Source organism: Choristoneura fumiferana, chromosome 17 (assembly GCF_025370935.1).
Source record: "Choristoneura fumiferana chromosome 17, NRCan_CFum_1, whole genome shotgun sequence".
Classification (NCBI taxonomy): Eukaryota; Metazoa; Arthropoda; class Insecta; order Lepidoptera; family Tortricidae; genus Choristoneura; species Choristoneura fumiferana.
In genome coordinates this window covers 18,574,208-18,596,518 of record NC_133488.1, presented here as the reverse complement: position 1 = coordinate 18,596,518, position 22,311 = coordinate 18,574,208, and the positions used below count along the sequence as shown (strand labels likewise).

General features: G+C 37.2%; 2 protein-coding genes across 4 annotated transcripts in view; both read left to right on the top strand.

The window, feature by feature from the left end:
* Positions 1-22,311, top strand: part of LOC141437372 (unconventional myosin IC-like) — a 131,421-nt gene that overhangs the window by 56,543 nt on the left and 52,567 nt on the right. The gene's annotated exons all lie outside the window — the stretch shown is intronic.
* LOC141436936 (uncharacterized) lies at positions 51-10,756 on the top strand. Its single transcript, XM_074100073.1, has 8 exons — positions 51-292; positions 510-806; positions 2,632-2,793; positions 4,044-4,132; positions 5,186-5,305; positions 7,407-7,508; positions 7,885-7,954; positions 9,172-10,756. Exons 1-8 carry the CDS (start codon positions 170-172, stop codon positions 9,343-9,345), a joined length of 1,137 nt encoding a protein of 378 aa, XP_073956174.1. The 5' UTR covers positions 51-169; the 3' UTR covers positions 9,346-10,756.

Genomic DNA, 22,311 nt, shown 5'->3' with positions numbered 1-22,311 from the left:
TGTGGCAGAATAAGGTTTTAGTGGCATAGCCCAATGAATGAATGATTGACCGAATAAAAAAAAGTCAGCTGTCATGTGTTTACTCGAAATGTCTGGATTTTCTACGACACATTTTCAAATAATTATCGAATTTTTCGTGTTATTTAGCGGTTAAACGATCGATTTGAAAATGGCGCTTTGTTTGCGCACGTTTTCCCACAAATTTTCTCCTATAAACGGAATAGTTTCTACAAAAAATCATTCCAGCCGACTGTCTAGAAAAATACCCGTGCGGACGCAATTCCTAGAAGATGTGAGTATATTTCTGTTTATTTATTGTTATTTACATCTCCATGGCCTATATGAGTGTCTGATTGGTAACTGTAAATCATCGGGCCTCAAAATTACGTGTTAAATCACGTTATTTATATCCATCTTCATGTGATTACATCTTCCTTGACATTGACTCAATTAGACCGTGTGCGGCGACATACCGTCACTCACCGTACTTTTTACCTATTTATCCGCAGTTTCTTCACAACCGGCGTATATCCAGTTGCCCGGTGCCGTCAAAATGCTCTGTGGAAACCAATATCGATAATCTGTACATACACGAACTGGTGACCGCAACGTCGGGAGGTTACCGTCCAACGAACACCTCGCACGGCGATGTCCACAGATTGAGTAGCAAAGATGGCATAACCGTTAGAACCCTGGGCTTGACCTGCGATGACTATGTTGAACAAAAGAATCTACCCTTCGAGTTCCACTGCTTACCACACACTAGTATTCCAGATATAGATCTATTGAAATATGAGAATGGGGAGGTATGTTTGACATAAGTTTAAATTTTTCTTTTTCTTGTCAATCGTTGCTATAGTTGGTCTCCTGAGTCACTTTTTAAAACTGTAAGTTTTACCACTTTTGTGGCAGTTTTAAGCCTCTTCTACAATTGGTCATTTAATAAGCATGTTAGTGTAATGTGACACAACATTTCTTTTATTAAACTATACTACTTTTGTCCCCTTGCTGACGGGGCAGAATAACAACAAGAAATAGTTGATCCACCCTTTTATTTTGGGTGCTGGAAATTTGGGTGGAATATAAAAGTTGGATACCTTATCTGTTGTAAGTACAGTCACCAGCACCAATATCTGACACAACAAGCGTACATAAATATCTGATACAACTCTATTTCTAGGGCCGGAAGGATGTGTCAGATATTTTTGCACGCTCCGCTGGGGTAGATATTAATACTGGTGACTGTACCTAGTAACAAAATTTTTAATTGTGCAACAGAAAATTGACTATATAATATGTAGGTAGGATGGAAAGGAACAGTTATTCAGTCAGTTGTGTCTCACTCTATTGTCTAACACACTTGGAATTACAATCTTTTTCACCACTTTCTGTCACATGGTATAACAGGTTTTGTTTTGTTTTGAAAAAACACTTCTGCCTAGTTTTTTGCTACGCATGCTTCTTGGCAATGGTGGTCTTGAAAATGCTGGTAGTTTGAAAAAGTGACATGTAAAAGAGCTCTTTGTGGCCTGCTTGTGCAGAGTAAATGTTTTAACTTTTATTTTTTGAGGGTAGAAAGAGATGATGAATTTGATAATGAACCATTAGACAATATGGCCTATATGGCCATGGTCCCACTTTTTAAACTCCCCCCATTTTGTTTGTTTGTTATCATCGTTATTAGTTCTGAGCTTTAAAGTTTTTCCTATGTACAGTTGAAATTGTTTATGATCAATTGATCATCTTCAAAAGGGCTGTCAGATTATGGTTGTTAGAGCAGATTCTTTAATATTCAAGGACCTAAAGTATAGGTACTTGTTTTTGTTATACCCTAGTCTTGTAACATAGTACAGTCAAAACAAAAACAAAGGAACAGCAATATTTGGTTTTGACTGTATAACTGACTGATATTCTACGATTCTAGCCTTCTGAGATAAATAAAAAAAAACAATAAACAATGAAACAATGCTAACATTTAATCTAATACTTTTAAACAAGTAATTCTTGTATATATATAATCAGAATCTCGGAAATGGCTCCAACGATTTTGATGAAATTTGGTATGTGGGGGTTTTCGGGGACTACAAATCGATCCAGCTTGGTCTTATCTCTGGGAAAACGCTTATTATCGAATTTTAGCCGGAGCTCGGTCGCCCAGGTACTAAATAATGAAATGAAAAAACAACAAATAATTGAGCAATCTTATTTATTATATATTAAATAAAAAGTCAAGTTATAAAACATTTTAATTTGGTTCTAAGTAAACACTTACAAATAAATTAAACCCCATTTAAGTATTCCAAGTCAGTCAATACATTGTATTGTATTATATTTTATTGTAACTCTTTATTGTACATAAAACATATATATATTTTTTTAAATATCATGCGATCAGTCGGGGGACTATGAGCAGATGAGTTGCGTGATCGATGGCGTGTAGAGTTGGCTCCCCAGCGAGAGACCGCTCTATCTGTGTCTGAATCTTCATATTAGTTGATCCAGTTCTAGGATAACATATAAATAAATAAAAATATTATTTACAAATTTTCTGGATCTTCGTAAGATGTTTGTTGAAAGAGGCTCTGTATTTTTTTTTTTGGTTTTATATTTGACATAGTGACGTTATTATAGGAACTGCAGCCCACCTGTCTCTCGGCGTTTGAGTATGACGCAGTGGCGCACTGTAGCAGCCCCAACCTCCGGGCGTCGGCTGACTCGCCTCCGGAGCCCAGCAGAGACGGGAAGCCCAGCGAGGAGCAACTTATGAAAGTATTCCATGTGCTTTCGGACACTGTAAGTGATCTGGTTATGGTTAAATAATGTTAATGTGGCTGTAGAGATGTAGTGCATTATGGTTTTTATGCTCAGACAAGTTCGTAATTAATTATTGTCTCTCTTAATTAATTTCAGTACCCATCGAACAGCCCATTTCATTTTGACAGTTCACACTAATGCGGGGTTCTCACGAGGCGATTTTATTTGATCAAATTTCGTTTCCACGGTCGCACGGATAATCGGACCGAACTGGCAGTTGCCTCAAAATGGCGTCAAACGATGTCGTGCGAACATGTATCCGCGAAATTAGAAATGTTTTAATTGACAAACTGAGACTTATTTTCCGGAAGGAAATATTAAGAAAAAAACGCAGATTTTGGGTGAGGGCTTGGATCTCAAGAAGGAATCAATTAGGAGTCTCATAAACGCTTCTAAGATAACTAGCAAACGAAGACATTGCTGGATACCGTAGCAAACAATACTGCCACCACAGATAAAAATCGTCTTTAACTTGAACGGATCGTTCTCACGTTCGACAAGTTCTTATCGAAATTATGAATAGTATTTGAGGAGTTTGTCGTTGAGTTTATTATTTATTATTATTATTTATATTTTAAAGATATCTTATTCATTTTGGATTTAGAATTATTGTTATTACTTTATTTTTTAATGTGAAGCTTCTTTTATATTCCTTGACGTCGCTTTGTAATTTATATTGACATTGTTTCCTCAATTAATGTATTTTTTCTCATGTACATTTTTTTTTTGTTTTTGTAATTAATGTGTGAGTGTTTTGGTTTCGTACTGTAAGCTTGCATGTGTTTTATTCAATAAATAAATAAAAAAGTTGCTGGCATGGTGACGTCATCAAAATGCACCGTCTCGCACACCAAAAGTTGAGAGGGAGTCAACTTTTTAGCGATTGTCGTTCAATTCGTGAACCGATTTCAGTTGATCAACTAAAATCGCCTCGTGAGAACCTCGCTTTAACAATAAAGCTCTATTATAATAGATATGAAAATGTCACTCATTTAATACAATAATTCTTTGAGACTTCGGATGCCATATATTGCACTACATATGCATCCAGTGTTTTTTAAACTATGGGTCGCGGATGCCCCCCCCCCCCCTATCTTGCCTGATGTTAAGTGCAGATGAGGCCAAAGGTGTACCTCACTGGTTCAGTAACCTATTCACTGTCATCCTTGATGATCATTCATGCCCTGGGTTGTATTTATATTAATGCAAGTTGTTTGTCCTCTTTTCAGATGCCCAAACTATTTATCAAACCGCTGGACTATTCCATCTACCATCCAGACCTCATATTTGTGAACAACATTCGAGGAACCACCACAGTGTAAGCACTGATTTATTAAGCTAACTTTTTAATAAGAGTGGATCAACCATTTCTTGTTGTTATTCTGTCCCGTCAGCGAGGGGACAAAAGTAGTACAGTTTAATAGAAGAAATGTTGTGTCACATTACATTAAAATAACATGCTTATTAGATGAACAATTATAGAAGGGCCTGTGCCCTACAGTGGGACGTATATAGGCCGAGATGGATGAATGGATCTAATGATTTACGCGTGCGAAGTCGCGGGTCAACACTATTAAATGGGTCGAGCAATTTTTTCTAGTCACTCGTTGCTGTCACGGTCTTCTGGGTCACTCTTTAAAGCGTAAGTTTATATGATTAAAATTGACCAAACATGCATTGTTGTGGTAGTTTTAAGCCCCTTCTATAATTGGTCATCTAATAAGCATGTTAGTATAATGTGACACAACATTTCTTCTATTAAACTGTACTACTTTTGTCCCCTCGCTGACGGGGCAGAATAACAACAAGAAATAGTCGATCCACCCAAATACAGATCGATTCACAAGAGCTGGCACGAATGGATTGAACGAAAGTAATGTCATTTAGACATTTTTGTAGGAATTTTTGTCACACATATTTTTCATAGGCGACATAAAACGACTTTATGCTCTAGTGCATAAAATAAAATCTTCGTCTAAGACCAAGGTAATCAGGTGACAACAGCCACAAACAAAAAAGTGGCTACATATATTTTTTTAGTAATTTTTAATTTATATCAAACTAAAAAATAATCAAATAACTCTAAATCGATCAATTAAATTAATATTATATAGTAATGAAAGGTACATAGTAATAGTAAGTGAACCATTGTGTCCATTGTTGCTATTTCATTTCCTCGCCATCGAAGTGAAAAGCAGAGTGTAAAACTCGAGCATTAAACCCATTTTCCCCTCGACGTGTCTATCCACTATATGAACGCCTCCTGTAAAATGGCTCGTTTTTAGCTCTTGTTGTACAATCTACTATTTATTCACTCATTCAATACATTCGTGCCAGCTGTTGTGAATCGATCTGCAATCAATGTTTGCAGCGGCCTCATCCACTACGTGAAGCAGATCGCGCTGCTGCGGACTGTCGGCCATTTTAAGTTCGCGTACGTCAAGCTCGAGGTTATGAAGATAACGGCGCACCCGGAGGACTCCACCGTCAAGTGAGTTTAGTGTTGTATGAATACCAGTGGAGGGTACCTTAACCTTTTCACCGCCCCAGTCATCAGTGACAGCCAATGGCATGCCTCACACGCCACGGTAATCTACAGTGGCTCATTTAGATCGGTCAGTATGGGAAAGTCTGAAACTATGAGACATACTAAGATCTGTTCTTAGGAACCATGTCATCGATTTTAGTAACAAGAAAAACTGCATTTATACATTAAAAAAAACACTTGTACTCAGTTCGGGAATCGAACCAGGGTGTTTTGAAAAATATAACTTACATTATTTTTATTTGGATATCGGTGGGGTAAATAAATGTTACTATGAAACACGGTAACTAGAATAAATAAAATGCATTGTGTTCGATTCCCGAGCCGAGTACAGTTTTTTGTAATGTATGAATGCAGTTTTTTCTTGTTATTAAAATCTATCGTTTAGGGGCATACATGTCCAAATGTCAGAAAGTCCAGGTGTCACATTGTCCATGGTCAAAAAGTCCGAAGGTTATAATGCCTTAATGTCGGATAGTCCATATGTCCGAGAGTCCAGGTGTCACATTGTCCATTGTCAAAAAGTCCGAAGGTTATAATGCCTTAATGTCGGATAGTCCATATGTCCGAGAGTCCAGGTGTCACATTGTCCATTGTCAAAAAGTCCGAAGGTTATAATGCCTTAATGTCGGATAGTCCATATGTCCGAGAGTCCAGGTGTCACATTGTCCATTGTCAAAAAGTCCGAAGGTTATAATGCCTTAATGTCGGATAGTCCATATGTCCGAGAGTCCAGGTGTCACATTGTCCATTGTCAAAAAGTTCGAAGGTTATAATGCCTTAATGTCGGATAGTCCATATGTCCGAGAGTCCAGGTGTCACATTGTCAATTGTCAAAAAGTTCGAAGGTTATAATGCCTTAATGTCGGATAGTCCATATGTCCGAGAGTCCAGGTGCCACATTGTCCATTGTCAAAAAGTTCGAAGGTTATAATGCCTTAATGTCGGATAGTCCATATGTCCGAGAGTCCAGGTGTCACATTGTCCATTGTCAAAAAGTTCGAAGGTTATAATGCCTTAATGTCGGATAGTCCATATGTCCGAGAGTCCAGGTGCCACATTGTCCATTGTCAAAAAGTTCGAAGGTTATAATGCCTTAATGTCGGATAGTCCATATGTCCGAGAGTCCAGGTGCCACATTGTCCATTCTCAAAAAGTTCAAAGGTTATAATGCCTAATGTCGGATAGTCCATATGTCCGAGAGTCCAGGTGCCACATTGTCCATTGTCAAAAACTTCAAAGGTTATAATGCCCTAATGTCGGATAGTCCATATGTCCGAGAGTCCAGGGGTCTCACTCATTCTAATTTGGTTTTGTTTACACCTATTGCAATCGAATTGTTTTCGACTCGATCGCCTTTACTGTCAAGTCAATAGGAGCTGCCACCACGTAGACAATACGATAACAATATGGAAAGAGACAATGTAGAATGAGGCCCCAGTCCATCTGCATGACTGGATAAGCTGGTCATTTCCATCGACTCGACATGACATGTACGAAGCATAATAGATGCATCTGCATCTTACTGAGAATGGGTCTCAGGGTGTTAGATAACAGACTGGAAATAATGCAGATGAGCAATCTAGCTCTCTAATCTATTTCAGTTATATTTATCATTTAGTTGTGTTAGTCATATTTTTATACAATGAGACATTATGGGATTCAGGCCTTCAGAACTAGGACGTTTAATCCTTCGGACTTTTTGAGTATGGACTTTTTGACGCTAGGACTTTCAGACACTAGGATGTTTCATCCTTCGGACTTTTTGACCATGGACTTTTTGACGCTAGGACTTTTAGACACTAGGACGTTTCATCCTTCGGACTTTTTGACCATGGACAATGTGACACCTGGACTTTCTGACATTTGGACATGTATGCCCCTAAACGAAATCTATGACATGGTTCCTAAGAACAGATCTTCGTATGTCTTATAGTTTCCGATTTTTCCATACTGACCGATCTAAATGAGCCACTGTAGACGACCGTGGCGTAGTTAGGTATGAAACTTTTCTTTATTAATTTGCGCATTGTTTTCTCTTTCGAAGAATGCGATGGCGCGTGCGCGGCATTTCGGGCTTCAAAGTGTTTTTCATGTTCTGGAAATACAAACTGTGGAATATGAAGGAGGCCCTCCAGGATCAAGAGCTGTGAGTAATACATTGTTAAAAACATACATCGCGTTTTTCTTGATTTATACTTAATTTAGTATTAGAAAGAAGGTAAGCTATCTTGAGTTGTCTTTTTTATTGAAAAACATTTTGAAAAATAAGTAAAAGCAAATATGTAACAAGTAGCAATGAGATATCGTCACTACTTTGAGTAAATCTCGTATCTAAAATCACCGTCAACAAAATTGAACCTTGACGTAATAAGATTGTTTTTTTGGAATCTTTTTGTATTTTTTATTTCAATTCCAAATTTTTACTTTTCAAAAAAAAGTACAGCCAGCAAAAAGCTTGTATTAAAAATGAAATTTTTACCAAAAACTTATTTTGTTGTAATGTCGTATATTATATGTTGTAGGTGGTACGATGGCTTCTCTACATTCTATGTCGGCGGCGATGGGCTTGTTCAAAAACACATAGCCGATAAGGTAATTTAGAATTGAGCTGAAATATAAAATACTTATAATATTTCCGGTGACAAGACAGTAAGTTGGCGGTGAAGTTCTTGTGATCCGGCCAGGATCGTCTCTGGACGGAACTCATTAACAGTTAATGAGAGAGACTTAAAAAAAAAAGTGCTAGTACAGCTAACAAAAGGCTTTTGAGGGTCGATCAACTTTTTCTGGTACCTCGTTGCCATGGTTACGTCCCCTGGACAACTCTTTAAAACCACGGGTTTCTATATGTTTTCTGTGGTTAAAATTTTTTTTTATTCGACTGGATGGAAAACGAGCAAGTGGGTCTCCTGATGGTAAGAAATCACCGCCACCCATAAACATCTGCAACACCAGGGGTATTGCAGATGCGTTGCCAACCTAGAGGCCTAAGATGGGGTACCTCAAGTGCCAGTAATTTCACCGGCTGTCTTACTCTCCACGCGGAAACACAACAGTGCAAGCACTGCGCTTCACGGCAGGATTAGCGAGCAAGACGGTGGTAGCAATCCGGGCGGACCTTGCACAAGGTCCGCCCAAGTCAAGCTCATTATTTTATAGACTATCTCCTAAGCATATTAGTCGCATATGTCAAAGCAGTTTTTTTAAGAAACTCTGTCACTGTTGTCTCTTGGACGACGGGACAGAATAACAAACAAGAAAAAGTTGATTGATCCTTGAACGTCTTGAGTAAAATGGCTCGTTTTATGCTCTCGTTGTACAATATACTATTCACTTCTCATGCTCATAAAGTTCGTGTTTATGCTAGATCTAGGCGACATGAAATGACTTTTTTTATATTATATTTTTTAATATTTAGTTATAGATATATTAATGTTTAATATATGTGTTATATATTTATTGTATATAGTTAGGTATTTTAGGTTTACATATGCATTTATATTTATCCAAATGTTTTGGTCTATTTGTCGATCCTTGTTTTTTGATTGCTCCTCTACCACTCAAAGGTTGACTGGCAGAGATCCCTGCAGGGATAAGTCCGCCTTTGTACTTAAAACGACTTTTATTTATGTAACCTTTTTGTTTTTCCTTTTTGTACAATAAAGAGTATAAACAAACAAACGAACTTTTTATGCTCTAGTGCATAAAGTAAAATCTTCGTCTAAGACCAAGGCAATCAGGTGTAAACAGCCTCAAACAAAGATGTTTCTAGTTTTTGGTCGACAAATGTCACAGATCTTTTTTTTTAGGTAATGCCAGACCAGGACACGATAATAGACGACGAGGAGAAGGCGCCGATCGCAGCGAAAATAGCCCTCCTCATCGGACTGTTCCCTCGGAACTATCTCTCTGACGTGTCACCATTTTTCACGTCAACGCCCGGCACTACAGACGTCACCCCTTTGCCATACAAAGCCGAATAGAAAAAAAAAAAGTAGCGCCATTAATTTACACGCATGCGTCGCTTTACATATGTAATTTGTTATGCATTGTTGATTTAAAAGCAGGGTTAGTCTTTGACGTTGGAAGTGTCTATGGTCGTTGGTTGAGAAAATTTATGAACCCTATTCAGACTTATCGCATCATATTTACAAATAAGACTATGTTCTGGATGTGGTTTGAAATATTTGCTTATGTAATGCAAAAACAACTTAGTTCTATTAACATTTGGTATTGATAACATCCGGCTTGTCTATGGAAAGTAGTGATGGGACGACGTTGAAAACATTTTACATTATTTATTTGTGATATATTTATCGGTCGCGAATCTATAGCGAGTTACTTAATTGTTTATAATTCGTTTTAACCATGTTATATTTGTGTAATTCTCTGTCATCGATGTTATTTTCACCTTTTAACACCAGTTTATTATATTATAATGCCACAAGCGAGTTTCAACTTTGAAAGTCGATTGCGTTGTAGGTATGATAGCTCTAGCGTCTATTAGCTTTGCTTAATAAGAGCGTTTTCACATTATCCTATCCGATATCTATATCGGACGACGATACAATATCGGGACTAGTAAAATGTATGAAATATGTACCCGTCTTTCACATTGTCCGGCCCGATATCGGATATTGGAGCCGACACTGACATGTTGGCGGCACCATCTGCCGCCCGTGAGCTGTCTGACTATAATATTTGTATGTGTGCTATGCGTGTATCTAAATTGTCGTGAGCGCAGAGCCCGATGCGTGGCGGCCATTTTGAGCCGGCCGTATCGGAACGATTTCGTCGGAAATAATGTGAAAACAGCACACGGTGCCGGCTATCGGGTGCCATCTATCGTCGTCCGATATCGGATCGGAATTTGGAAAACGCTCTAAAGGTTCCCAACACTATTAATTGTCTATGAACATCTAATACATAACGTCTGAATAGAATTTAAATGTCACAAGATTTTTTTATATTCGCTCTGAAAACTGATAAGTTACGAGGACAAAATATAGCTTCTAGATCGCCAAAGATTGGCCCAGTGAGGTATTGTATTTATTATTGGGTGAAACAACTTTTTATTAGTAAGCAAGGAATTCGTTGTTGTATAGTGCTTTTATTTTGGAGTTGAAATTGTTTTTGAATTGGATTAAAAGTCCGGATGGTATGGCGGCAATTGCAGTGGTTCTTTGATTATAAATTTATGATTGTCAATAGCATATGCAACTCCGACGTTGTTAAAGGCACTACATTTCTATATCTATGAAAGAGATTTTTATTTAAAAAGTTGGTCCACCGCTACGCAAAATATTTAAATCGTCTTTGTATGAAGCATGTAATCAATTCGTCATGTTTGAAGTCATTTATGTGTTAGTTGAATAAAGTGACTGTCAAAATAAATGTATTCGTTTTTCTTTTGACGCGTTGCGACCAAATAAATGTACACAAATATTCGACCTTGCTATTGTTTTGACAAGATTTCATTTTTTTAACATCTTTTAATTACTACAGGAATCGAAAGAGTTTTGCCTCCTGAACATGGGAAAATATTTATTATAATTGATTTCTCATATTAAAAAAAATACAAAAATTGAAAAAATATGTCTGAATTTGCCAACACTACAACAGAATGCAACTTCTACGTCAGATTTACGTGATCTTTTTTTAAAGAGACTAGACAAAAGTAATGGATCCATTGTGTCGTAGTTTTGGAGTTATGCCATTTTAGAATAAGCACATCTTAAAAAATTGTACCTAATAAATTAATTAATAGTTGTAGCGAAATTTTAAAAATATCAGCGTTTTTCTCTTTCCAAACAGAACACAGAGAACGAATCAAATTATAGTCTTAGAAATATGAAATCTTGTCAAACTTTCTGAGGTAAGCAATAGGCGGCCTTATCGCTTCAGAGTAGGGCATGGATACCGGTATTCGGTATTACCGAAAAACCGGGATACCGGTCATTTTTCCCCTCTTTTAATACCGGTATTAAATATCTACAAAACCGGTTTTGGTATTTTGACTTGTGCTTAAAATAGTAATAGTCGACTTTAATTTCAAACAGGAAAGCACTTTTAATAACTTGTCTTCAGACTATGGCTTTTGAAGTTACTTACCTCTTAATCTACTTTCAAATTTCAAATTTACCGCGCACAAGTTGCTTTGTTTATTTGTATGTAAGCTTTCTCGAAGTTGGACCTACCTAACTGGACCGTTTGTCCCAGGTATACATAGTCTTCAACAACTTCGAGCGCAGAGCCCCCGACTATTGCGGGAGTTGGGACAACATGGAAATTAGTTAGACATGACTTTCGTCTTGCCCATGTTCATTTTTTAGGCCAACTCGTCCATGGTCTCAGCCATGACTACAATATCGTCGGCGAATCGAAGGCGAATGAAGTACCCGCCATTAATGTTGATGCCTCGTCCTTTCCAGTCCAGAACCTTAAAAGCATCCTCCAATGCAACGGTGAACAGTTTCGGAGCGATTACATCTCCTTGTCTGACTCCCCGCTGCCGAGGAATAGGCTTCGTGCTCTGGTCATGTAATCGGACGGACATAGTGGCGTTTTTGTACAGACACTAGACACTTCAACACTCCGATATACCGGTAGTCAACTGCACCGCTAGAGAACCTGCATCACAGCCCAAGTCTCGATCGAATCGAAGGCTTTCTCGTAGTCCACAAATTCAAGGCAAAGGGGGAAGTTATACCCTTCGGTCTTCTGTATAACCTGCCGCAACGTACATGTGGTCTACGGTACTATAGGTTTTCGGAAGCCGGCTTGTTCGGGAGGCTGGAAATCGTCAAACCTGCTTGCGAGACGATTTGTGATGACCCTGAAAAACAGCTTGTAAACATGGCTCAGAAGTGAGATGGGTCTATAATTCTTCAGCAAGGTGTTATCACCTTTTTTGAAGATGAGTACCACCACTGTCTTCTGTTCCATGCTTTCGGTGTTCCCCCTTGCTGGAGGACGGATATAAACGGCGTCTTGAGGTCCTTAACGACTGGTTTTAGATTTTCGAAGGGTGTTCGGGTTGTCGTGTCGCTATCCATTAAACCTCTCGTTTTCCCCCAACAGCTCAGGTTTGGATGAAATGATTCTGCCGTCGTCGGTCTTCAACTTCATTAATCGGCTTTGACTTACAGACAGATCCCTGGTAAACACCTTAGAGCCTCTGATACGCTCAATAGCCTCTTCAATGCTATTTATTAGTATTAAATCGGCGTACATCGCGCTTCAGAGATTTTGAGATCTGCCTATTGAACTGCTGATAGCGACAATTAAGCGTCACCAGAAGACTGTAGCAGCATCTCACGCCTCACCTCCATGAGCCTAAGGCCAGAGCGCGAGAGCTTATTGGTTCTAGTACGGCGGGTTTTGAAGAAGTTAGATCCGATCGTATGGACAGCTTCCACAAACCCGTCGTTGTAATGTCCACGTCGCTACCTAGGCATTCGAAATGGTTTTGAAGTTTGAGCTGAAAGCTCTCGGGTTTGAAGCTGAGCTGGTTCCGGGCGGAGCGAAGATTTCATCAGTAGAGACCTTACAAGCTGAACTGGAGATTTATGAGCTCGTACAAGCGAAAGAAATAAATGTGAAAATTTGGTTGGGAACTAATAATCGGCGAAACAATTTTCACCGCAGAATTTAGAAAGAAAGAAAGAAAGAAAGAAAGAAAGAAAAGTTTATTTTTGCCCTCAAAATGTACCACCTAAAACTAGACTAGAACTAGCACTTAAACTATGTTATAGGTGACACAGAGATACAAAAAAGGGTCTCCACTCAGCATGTGTTGCCCACATTATGTGCAGTAACGTTGTTGGTAATAGAGAATCCAATTCCATATTATATAAGTATTAGTTAACAATTTAACAACTTAGATTTTTATTTTAATACTTGCTCATTAAAAGGGAAGTTTATTAAATCTTGCTTTTCATGTATATTGGTTATATTCAACAAACAACAGACTTATACAGAAAGAAAAAAATAAAGGGAAAATACGGAAATACCGAAAAAATACCGAAATACCGGGATACCGGTTTCAAAATTTGAATACCGGAATAATACCGGTATTGCCATCACGCCAATACGCAAGCCCTAATAACGGACAATCGGACGGTCATGCAAAGCAGGTGCAAAATTTTCCAGCCGATAAAATAAGAGCGTTGCCATTCTTTGTCATAGAAAACAGGAAGAGGGAATGAGAAACAAGACGGGAAGGTAGAAAGTGTAGAGGACGACGACCCATGTGGAGAAAATGAGTTTAGTGCATAAATGGTAAGAACATGTACTCTCAATAAAAGATTATGTTCACACGAACAGGTTAATATAAGCAAGCCATAAAAAAACGACTCTACCAACATTTCTAAAAATAATGCCACAAAATAATATATGACATATAGAACAACAATACTGATTATTACTACTTACATTGTCAAATTATAATAAATAAAAATGGAAGTTAACAAAATAACTTGAGTTGTGAAAAAGTCCATTTAATTTTCATCTAATCTCATGGTCATGCAGATCAGGCGCAAAAATTTCTAGCCGATATAATTTGAGCGTTGCCTCCTTTGTCAGAGGAAGAGGTAGAGGAAGAGAGAGAAAAGAAAGCACGACGATCCAGTTATTTATTGGACCAAAGGTCAACAGGTAGTTTAGGATCTCTAGGTAAGTACCATAACTTTGTATGCATTGATGGTACGGGATCCTCGGTTAAAAAAAATTAAGGTGTTGAATGGAGAGTGTCATCTTTCGTGGTTAAGACTGGTTCCTAGTTAAAGAATAGGAAAATTTAAACATTAACGCCCCTACGGCCAAAAGGTGCCCGCTACGAATAATACCGCTAACTTATTTACGTTAATTAATCGGTTTTCAAGTAACAAGGGCGTAAATTCTGTGGTTGTGGTTGCTTTCCCTTTCACGCAGCACTCCCCTGTTGCCCGGCGCGAAGACCAGTAACACCAGCGGTCGAAACGCTCCGACCCCCAGATCTTCTGGTACCGGTACCCCGAGCGTAGCCCCCTGAGAATAGGTACACCGTGTTAACAACGTAGCCGGACACTCTCTGCTGATTGTGACCCGTGCCGAAGCAAAGCGTGAAGAACTGCTGCTAGGAGTAATGACGATATGCCATGGTTCACAGTCAAAACGGAGTTACAATATTTGGGAAAGCAGAAAGCAGGAATGTAGTAATTCGCACATTCAAGGATTTTAATTTTATGCAATTTAAGTCCGTTTCTTTTTTTTAAAATTATAAGTAGGTTTATTGTTAAAAACAAACATAATAAAACATAATTAAACTATAGATAGAAAATTTGGCCTTAATCGCCGTCAATGGGTAAGGTGCCCAGAAGGCTGGCCGTATTTGCAATTTAAGTAATAACGGCAGCTCGATTTAACAATTAAAACAGGTAGCAATTTATCATTAAATTATTCGTGCAAAGCACTAACAAAGAGAACAAGCAAAAGTTTATTCTTCAACACATAATACTATGTATTTATTGCACAAACAAATACGTTACGCTGCGCAGAGTAAAACTACCTTATATTTATAATTAAAACAATAACCGTTCGTTCCACACTTACCGGGTTCGGGAATTAGCACTGATACGAGATTAGGAAAGCACCATCAGGTCCTCATAAAGATTTAACTAAATTAAATACAATTTAAATTAATTATACTGTCGCCCCCACTTGATACGAGGGCGAGCGTGCTCCCGCGCTGAGTTCTAACAAAAAATGAGACTCTGACCGGCTGCGCCGGCGCTTATAATAATCCACCGATCTGAGCGCACCGAATGAACGAACGAATCGAAGTAAATTTATTAGAAAGAAAGAAAAAGATTCCAAACTTGAAACACAAATAACCTAACTATAAAAATTTCATTTTTAATACAAGCTTTTTTTGCTGACTGTACTTTTTGTTGACTGTACTTGCATTGTCACCGAAACTACAGTTGCATACCAAATTTCAAGTCGATGCTATTAACCGTTGAAGAGTTCCGTCCAGCGGAGACGGTCCTGGCTGGACTACCAGGATGTCACTACTAGATTATTGTATTGTCACGCAATTCACATAAGTATTCCAAATTTCAAGTTAATCTGACTACTGGAAGTTGAAAAAATTTAACTGTCATGATTTGACTACAGACAGACAGACAGGCAGACAACGGGACAGGTAAAACTAAATAAAGCTTGTAAAAAAAGACTGTTACTTTAATGTCAAGTAAGGTAAAATTAACAACTACGATTTGTATAAAATGATGGTTATCGCTGTCCCAAATTAGGACCGAAATTAAAAACATTTTATCGAAGTTATGTACCTATATGTACTGTATGTTTTTAACCTTAGAATTCGGCTGGATTAAAAAAAAACGGCTACCGATATATTTAGAAAATTTCTAAAAATGAAACAATAAATACATGCTACATAATAGTTAATTACGTGACTGATACATAATGCCTTATTATGTACAGCCGCATACATAATTTTATCTACATGCATATACTTTGATGAACGAACTTGATGATCGAAGTGCATATATCATAAGTTTTCTACAATACCTATGTACAGTACCAGCATTTTCAAGTTAGTGGTATGACCGACAGTGACAGCTGTTATAGTTTTTTTTAATTCATAAACAATCTAAGTTTGACTCGATTTTGATTCTAAAATCGATTGTTATATTCGAGATAAATTAATCGTCAATTGTGAGATGTACATAATTTGTTTTCTTGTTATTTAATGTTTTGCCCTATGGGCTAATGTGACAAATTTGTACGATGCCCGTTTCAAAAAAAAAAAAAAAAAAAAAAGATATATATGGAACAATGATTTTATTATTGATTGAAATTACAAATCGAGGATACTTAGTTTTTTTATAACATTAGAAAAAAGGTAGTTTTAAATGATCTTGAACAATTCTACAATAATTCATGTTTTCAATATTTTTTTTATTGAAACACACTTGAAAATAGGTCACAGCAAAATGTAACAATTAGCAAGGATATATGATCATTTATATTCTTTTCATCACTTAAGCTCTGAAAGTAGGTTGCATTTAACTTGAAATCCGTGTTGTATCTTTAGGGATATAAGTAAATTTAAAAATCGAATGTTTTTCAATAAAAAGACGCGTCAAGATTGTTTACCCTTAAGAAGGTCATGCTTATCGTCTCTGAACATATTATTATTGTCAGGAATCTAGGGAAGTTACGAGTACAATGATAATGAAGCAAAAATACAATGACTATTTATTGTACCTTTACCTAAAATAGTAGGTAAGCTATACAGAAACAGGTACACATAGAGAAAAAATACAAGGTAAGCAATAGGCGACCTAGTCGCTCAAGAGCGATCTTTTCCAGGCAACCAATAACAATAGTAGTAGTGTTATTAACAATATGACTATTCACCATTTACATAACAAACCTTAAAAAAAATATTGCTAAATTGTAGTAACATACTATAGCGTTGCCACAAATAAGTGTGTCACTCATGGTAGAGCCAGGCCTTTTAGTCAGCGGGCGCTCGCTGAGGCCTAATCGGAGCGAAGCGGACTTAAAATGTGGCATACTTATTAGTTATAAGGCCAGTATCGTCACCGCAGGACGGAACTCTTCAACGGTTAATGGTATCGACTTGAAATTGGTACGCAAATGTAGTTTGGGTGACAATCCAAGTAGAGTCAACGTAATGTATAGTCAACAAAAAAGCCCGTATTTTTTTTTAGCAAACACTTATTTATTACTAGCCTTTATTTAACTAGTCCGTTAAAGAGTATGTGATCCACATCCAGCAGTCGGATTGGCTTAAAATTTGACACACTTACGTAAATCTGATGACAAAACAACAATCTGGTAGTAAAATCCTGGTGGTCCAGCCAGGCTCGCCTCCGCCGGAGGGAACTCCTCAATGGCTCATAGGACAAATACAAAACTTTGCATAATTGATCAATTTTAACGAGAAGGCGTTTATATGATACATACCAGTTGATGGTGCAGCCAGGGTTGTCTCTTCTTGAGGGAACTCCTCAACGGTTGACAGCAAGCACAGATATAAAACTTTTCAACAAAAAAGTTTAACAGTATCTACACACTTATAGTTATCATGTAAATTATGTATTACATTACAGTTAGAGTGGGGTCGGGGTATCCCTGGTTTTGCCGACAAACTTTACATCGAATGTCATTTTATCGAAAGCGTTTCAAGGAACATTCATTCTCGTAATATCGTTTGGTGTAATTTTGTTTCGTGACCTGTTCATTCCAATTTTTTTACCCCTGACGCAAAAAGAGGGATGTTATAAGTTTGAACGCTATGTGCGTCTGTGTGTCTGTATGTCTATGTGTCTGTGTATCTGTTTGTCTGTGGCACCGAAGCTCTTAAACGGGTGGACTAATTTGAATGCGGTTGTTTTATTTGAAATCAGGTTTTCTAGCGATGGTTCTCAGACAGCAAAATCGGTTTAGCCGTTTTTGAGATATTGGACTTTGAAGTGACAAAGTCGGAGGTTTTCCAACATTTTGTTGGTTAGGTTAGGTTAAGTATATGATTTAAAAGGCAAACTGTTCAGGGAATATTATATGGCAGATGATTCGTTATGTATGAATTTTAAATGGCAGAATTACTAAACCACGATGTTCATTTGTTCAAAATTTCATTACAACAAACACAGAAGGGTAAAGTTATAATGTAACCAGTTACCCCACACATAAACTATTTGCTACCAGAAAAATAGGTTAGGTTAGAGCTGCAATAATTACATAATATAAATAAAAATAGGTTAGATTAGAACTGCGACCATACCCGAATCGAACTCCTACCGGAAAAGTAGGTTAGGTTAGAACTGCGACCTTTGCAGAATCTAACTGCTACCAGTTTGCAGCAAACGCGAGCAAAACTTTAGCACAATCTGTCGTTTTTATAAATTTTCAATAAAATAGTACTTTTTTGATTTGCCATTTTCACAAAAAATATAAGGATATCAAAAAACGGGTTGCGGCAGAACCCAGTACTAGTTGAGCACAAACTGGCACAAAGTTGAGAGAAAAAAAAACAAAAATGGCTGTACAGAGTTTTTTTTTAACATGTTTTGTAAGTAGTGAATAAAAATATTGAAATATGATTTTAAGCATAAGCTAGCACAAGCTTAGCAAAACTTAGCGCATACGTAGTTTTTAACCTCCGACGCAAAATGAGGGGTGTTATAAGTTTGACCGCTATGTGTGTCTGTGTGGCTGTGTGTCTGTCTGTGGCACCGTAGCTCTTAAACGGGTGGACCGATTTGAATGCGGTTTTTTTATTTAAAAGCAGGTTTTTAAGCGATGGTTCTTAGATATGTTTTATCAAAATCGGTTAAGCCGTTTCAAGATCATCAGCTCTTTTGTTCGCTGCGGTAGGAATCTTAAACGCATAAATATACTGATATAAGTAGATCCATACTTATACTTATATAATATTATAAATGCGAAAGTGTGTGTGTTTGTATGTTTATGTGTATGTTTGTCCGTCTTTCACGTCAAAACGGAGCGACGGATCGACATGATTTTTGGCATAGAGATAGTTTATGCGGTCAGAGAGTGACATAGGTTACTTTTTATTCCGGAAAAATGCCGAGTTCCCGAGGGTTTTTTTTTAATTTGCAATTTCTCTGAAACTATTGATGCTATAGAAAAACAGTTTTCGGCACAAGTGAGCACAAGTCTAGCACAAACTAGCATTTTAAATTATTTTTTTTGATTTTTCAAAATGGCGGTGCTAAGACGTTTTTTGTTTCGCGTTTTTTTTCGAAACTATAGCCCATATCGAAAAACTGATTACAGCACAAGCTAGCACAAGTCTAGCACAACCTAGGACATACGTAATTTTTTGATTTTTTTACACCGAGTCCATTTTATGACATAGACTTTCGTCTTAATTATGATTTGTGTTTTAAAAAAATCTGTGAGTCATATCAGAGTATGGTGTGCAGCACGTGCGAGCACAACTTAAGAACAATATATAGCAATTTTATTTCTTCAAAATTTACAAAAATATGTCGCTTCTTACCTTCTTTGATTTACGATTTTCTGAAAAATTTTAAGATATCAAAAAATGGATTGCGGCAGAAGTCAGTACTATCTAAGCACAAACTGGCACAACGTTGGAAAAATTGATTTTCCAAAATGGCGGTGCTGGGATTTTTTTTTATTTGCAATCATCTCTGAAACTATTGATGCTATCGAAAAATAGTTTTCGGCACAAGTAGACACAAGTCTGGCACAAACTAGCAGATTATATATTTTTGTCGATTTTTCAAAATGGCGGTGCTAAGACGTTTGTTGTTTCGCGTTTTTTTTCGAAACTATAAGCGATATCGAAAAACTGACTACAGCACAAGCTAGCACAAGTCTAGCACAACCTAGCATATACGTAATTTTTTGAATTTTTTGACACCGAGTCCATTTTATGACATAGACTCTCGTCTTATTATGATTTGTGTTTAAAAAAATCTGTGTGTCATATCAGAATATGGTGTGCAGCACGTGCGAGCACAACTTAAGAACAATATATAGCGATTTTATTTTTTCAAAATTTTCAAAAATATGTCGCTTCTTACCTTTTTTGATTTGCGATTTTCTGAAAAATTTAAAAAGATATCAAAAAACGGATTGCGGCACAAGTCAGTACTACCTAAGTACAAACTGGCACAACGTTGAAAAAATTGATTTTCCAAAATGGCGTGCTGAGATTTTTTTCTTATTTGCAATTATCTCTGAAACTATTGATGCTATCGAAAAACAGTTTTCGGCACAAGTGAGCACAAGTCTAGCACAAACTAGCAGAGTATATTTTTTTTCGATTTTTCAAAATGGCGGTGCTGAGACGTTTTTTTTTTTCGTTTTTAACGAAACTATAAGCGATATCGAAAAACTAATAGCAGCACAAGCTAGCACAAGTCTAGCACAACCTAGCAAAATTTTTTTTTTTAATTTGGACAAAGTGGCGGTGCTAGCCCAAAAAAAAGTTTTTTTGAAATATTTTTTTCGTTAACTGAAATTTCAAAATAGATAACAGCACAAGCTAGCACAACCCTAGCACAACCTAGCACAACCATTTGTTTTTCGAATTTCCAAAATGGCGGTGCTAACTTCACTCACATGATTTTTGTTGTAAATTGACAGATGCATGACATTCATAGTTAAGTGAAGTGTATTTAAATAGGTACTTAGATAACACACAGATACTTTCATTCAATCCATTCGTGCCAGCTCTTGTGATCGACCTGTACCTCTACCACAAAGCAATAATTTAAACCTTCAGGAGCTGATTGACCTCGCTGAGCTAGAATCGCCGAAAAGTTAAATACGAGTAAATGTGCAAATTAACGAATTTCATACGTGTATTTTTTTTATATGATGACATTTTTAATAGGGAAACCAGGGACAGCTGCAGACGATGCCAAACCGTCAAGTGCCGCAAATATGCCTTTCTTAAGGACAACTACTTTTTGCGGCACTTGCGGTCGAAACCTTTAGGCCTTGGTCGTCCGACACAAAAAAAATTATGAAGAAGTGTCGGACAAACTAATCGGCATATCTGGCGACCAAAGAGCAGGCTTTTTCTTCGCCCAAAGACTGAGCCTTGCAGTGCAACGAGGCAACGCCGCTAGCGTCTTAGGCACAAATGCCCGCGCTGCGCTGCCTTTGGATGAGGAAGCCCGTTTAGTTAATTTTATATGTTTTTTTATTTTATTTTTATGTAAAATTAATTGTTTAAATAAATACACGTTAGACTAGCGTAGAGATGGTGGAAATTTGACATATTTGACATATTAAACATGCGCGGATGAAAAAAAAAAATAGGTAAATTTGATTAACATAGAAAAGTTGGTAGAATGTGACTACATCTAGCTGATAGGTACAGATTAAGAAACTCTTGTCCTTCAAATGCCGTACAATATAAGAAATAGCCAGCGAAGTCGTAGACTAAGTATTTTCAGTTGAGAATTTGTTACCAAAAACGGATGGAGTCCAATCACCTTCCACGTACGGCACGCTAAATAAAGACTGGATCTGGTGCAGGTCAAACTCAAATAACATGGTGACTAAGAACTTAATTTACCGGGACTGGTATGATATGATTCCCATAAGATGCTTCTAAAGTACTGTAAGTAAAAGGGGCAGCTGATAAATGATCTATTGGTCATAAAATAATTTGAAAAATACCTATACCTATTTTTTTCCTGTCTACAAAAAACTACCAAAATAATTTTCTCCCACTTTGAAGTTGTGCTTAGCACAGCAGCACAGTCAGCAATTTTTAAGTTTTTAATTACTATATAGCTCGTCACCTTTTGCTAAAGATGGTTTTTCCGATGCAGAGACGTTAAGTTTGTTGAGAGAACTTAGGAGTCCTCTTCTTGAACACAATAAATATTAATATTCCTCGTGCTTCACCATCCATTCTACTTTAGCATTGTGGAACAAGAAAATATCTTGTTTGAACGGATCCATGTTGCACAATTGCTGATAATTAAAAAAAAACAGCAAAACCCTATTACGAGCAATTATATATTTTTCCCTTAGCCCGTTAAATTGTCCATTGGGCAAAGACCTCTCTTTTTTCCGCCACTCGTCGTTGTCAGAGCAAAATTTATAAGGAGTTTTTTTAAAAGGAGTAAAAAACTACATAGCTAAGACTATTTATGTCAGTAGCATACTTAGCAATCATAATATTCGTAATAATAAGTTCATTCGTGACACAAACGACCTTTACGTTAATGTTAAACACTCTCGTATGTCTACTCAAGTGGACGTAAACCGCTTACACACTAAGAGCGAACGTGACAAACTGACACCTAGATTTATGATATGGCCAAGAAATGTCAATTTTCACAACTAACTATTGATACGAATCGGGTAATGTATAGCGGACGAGTTTGGCAAATCGGTGTCAAAGT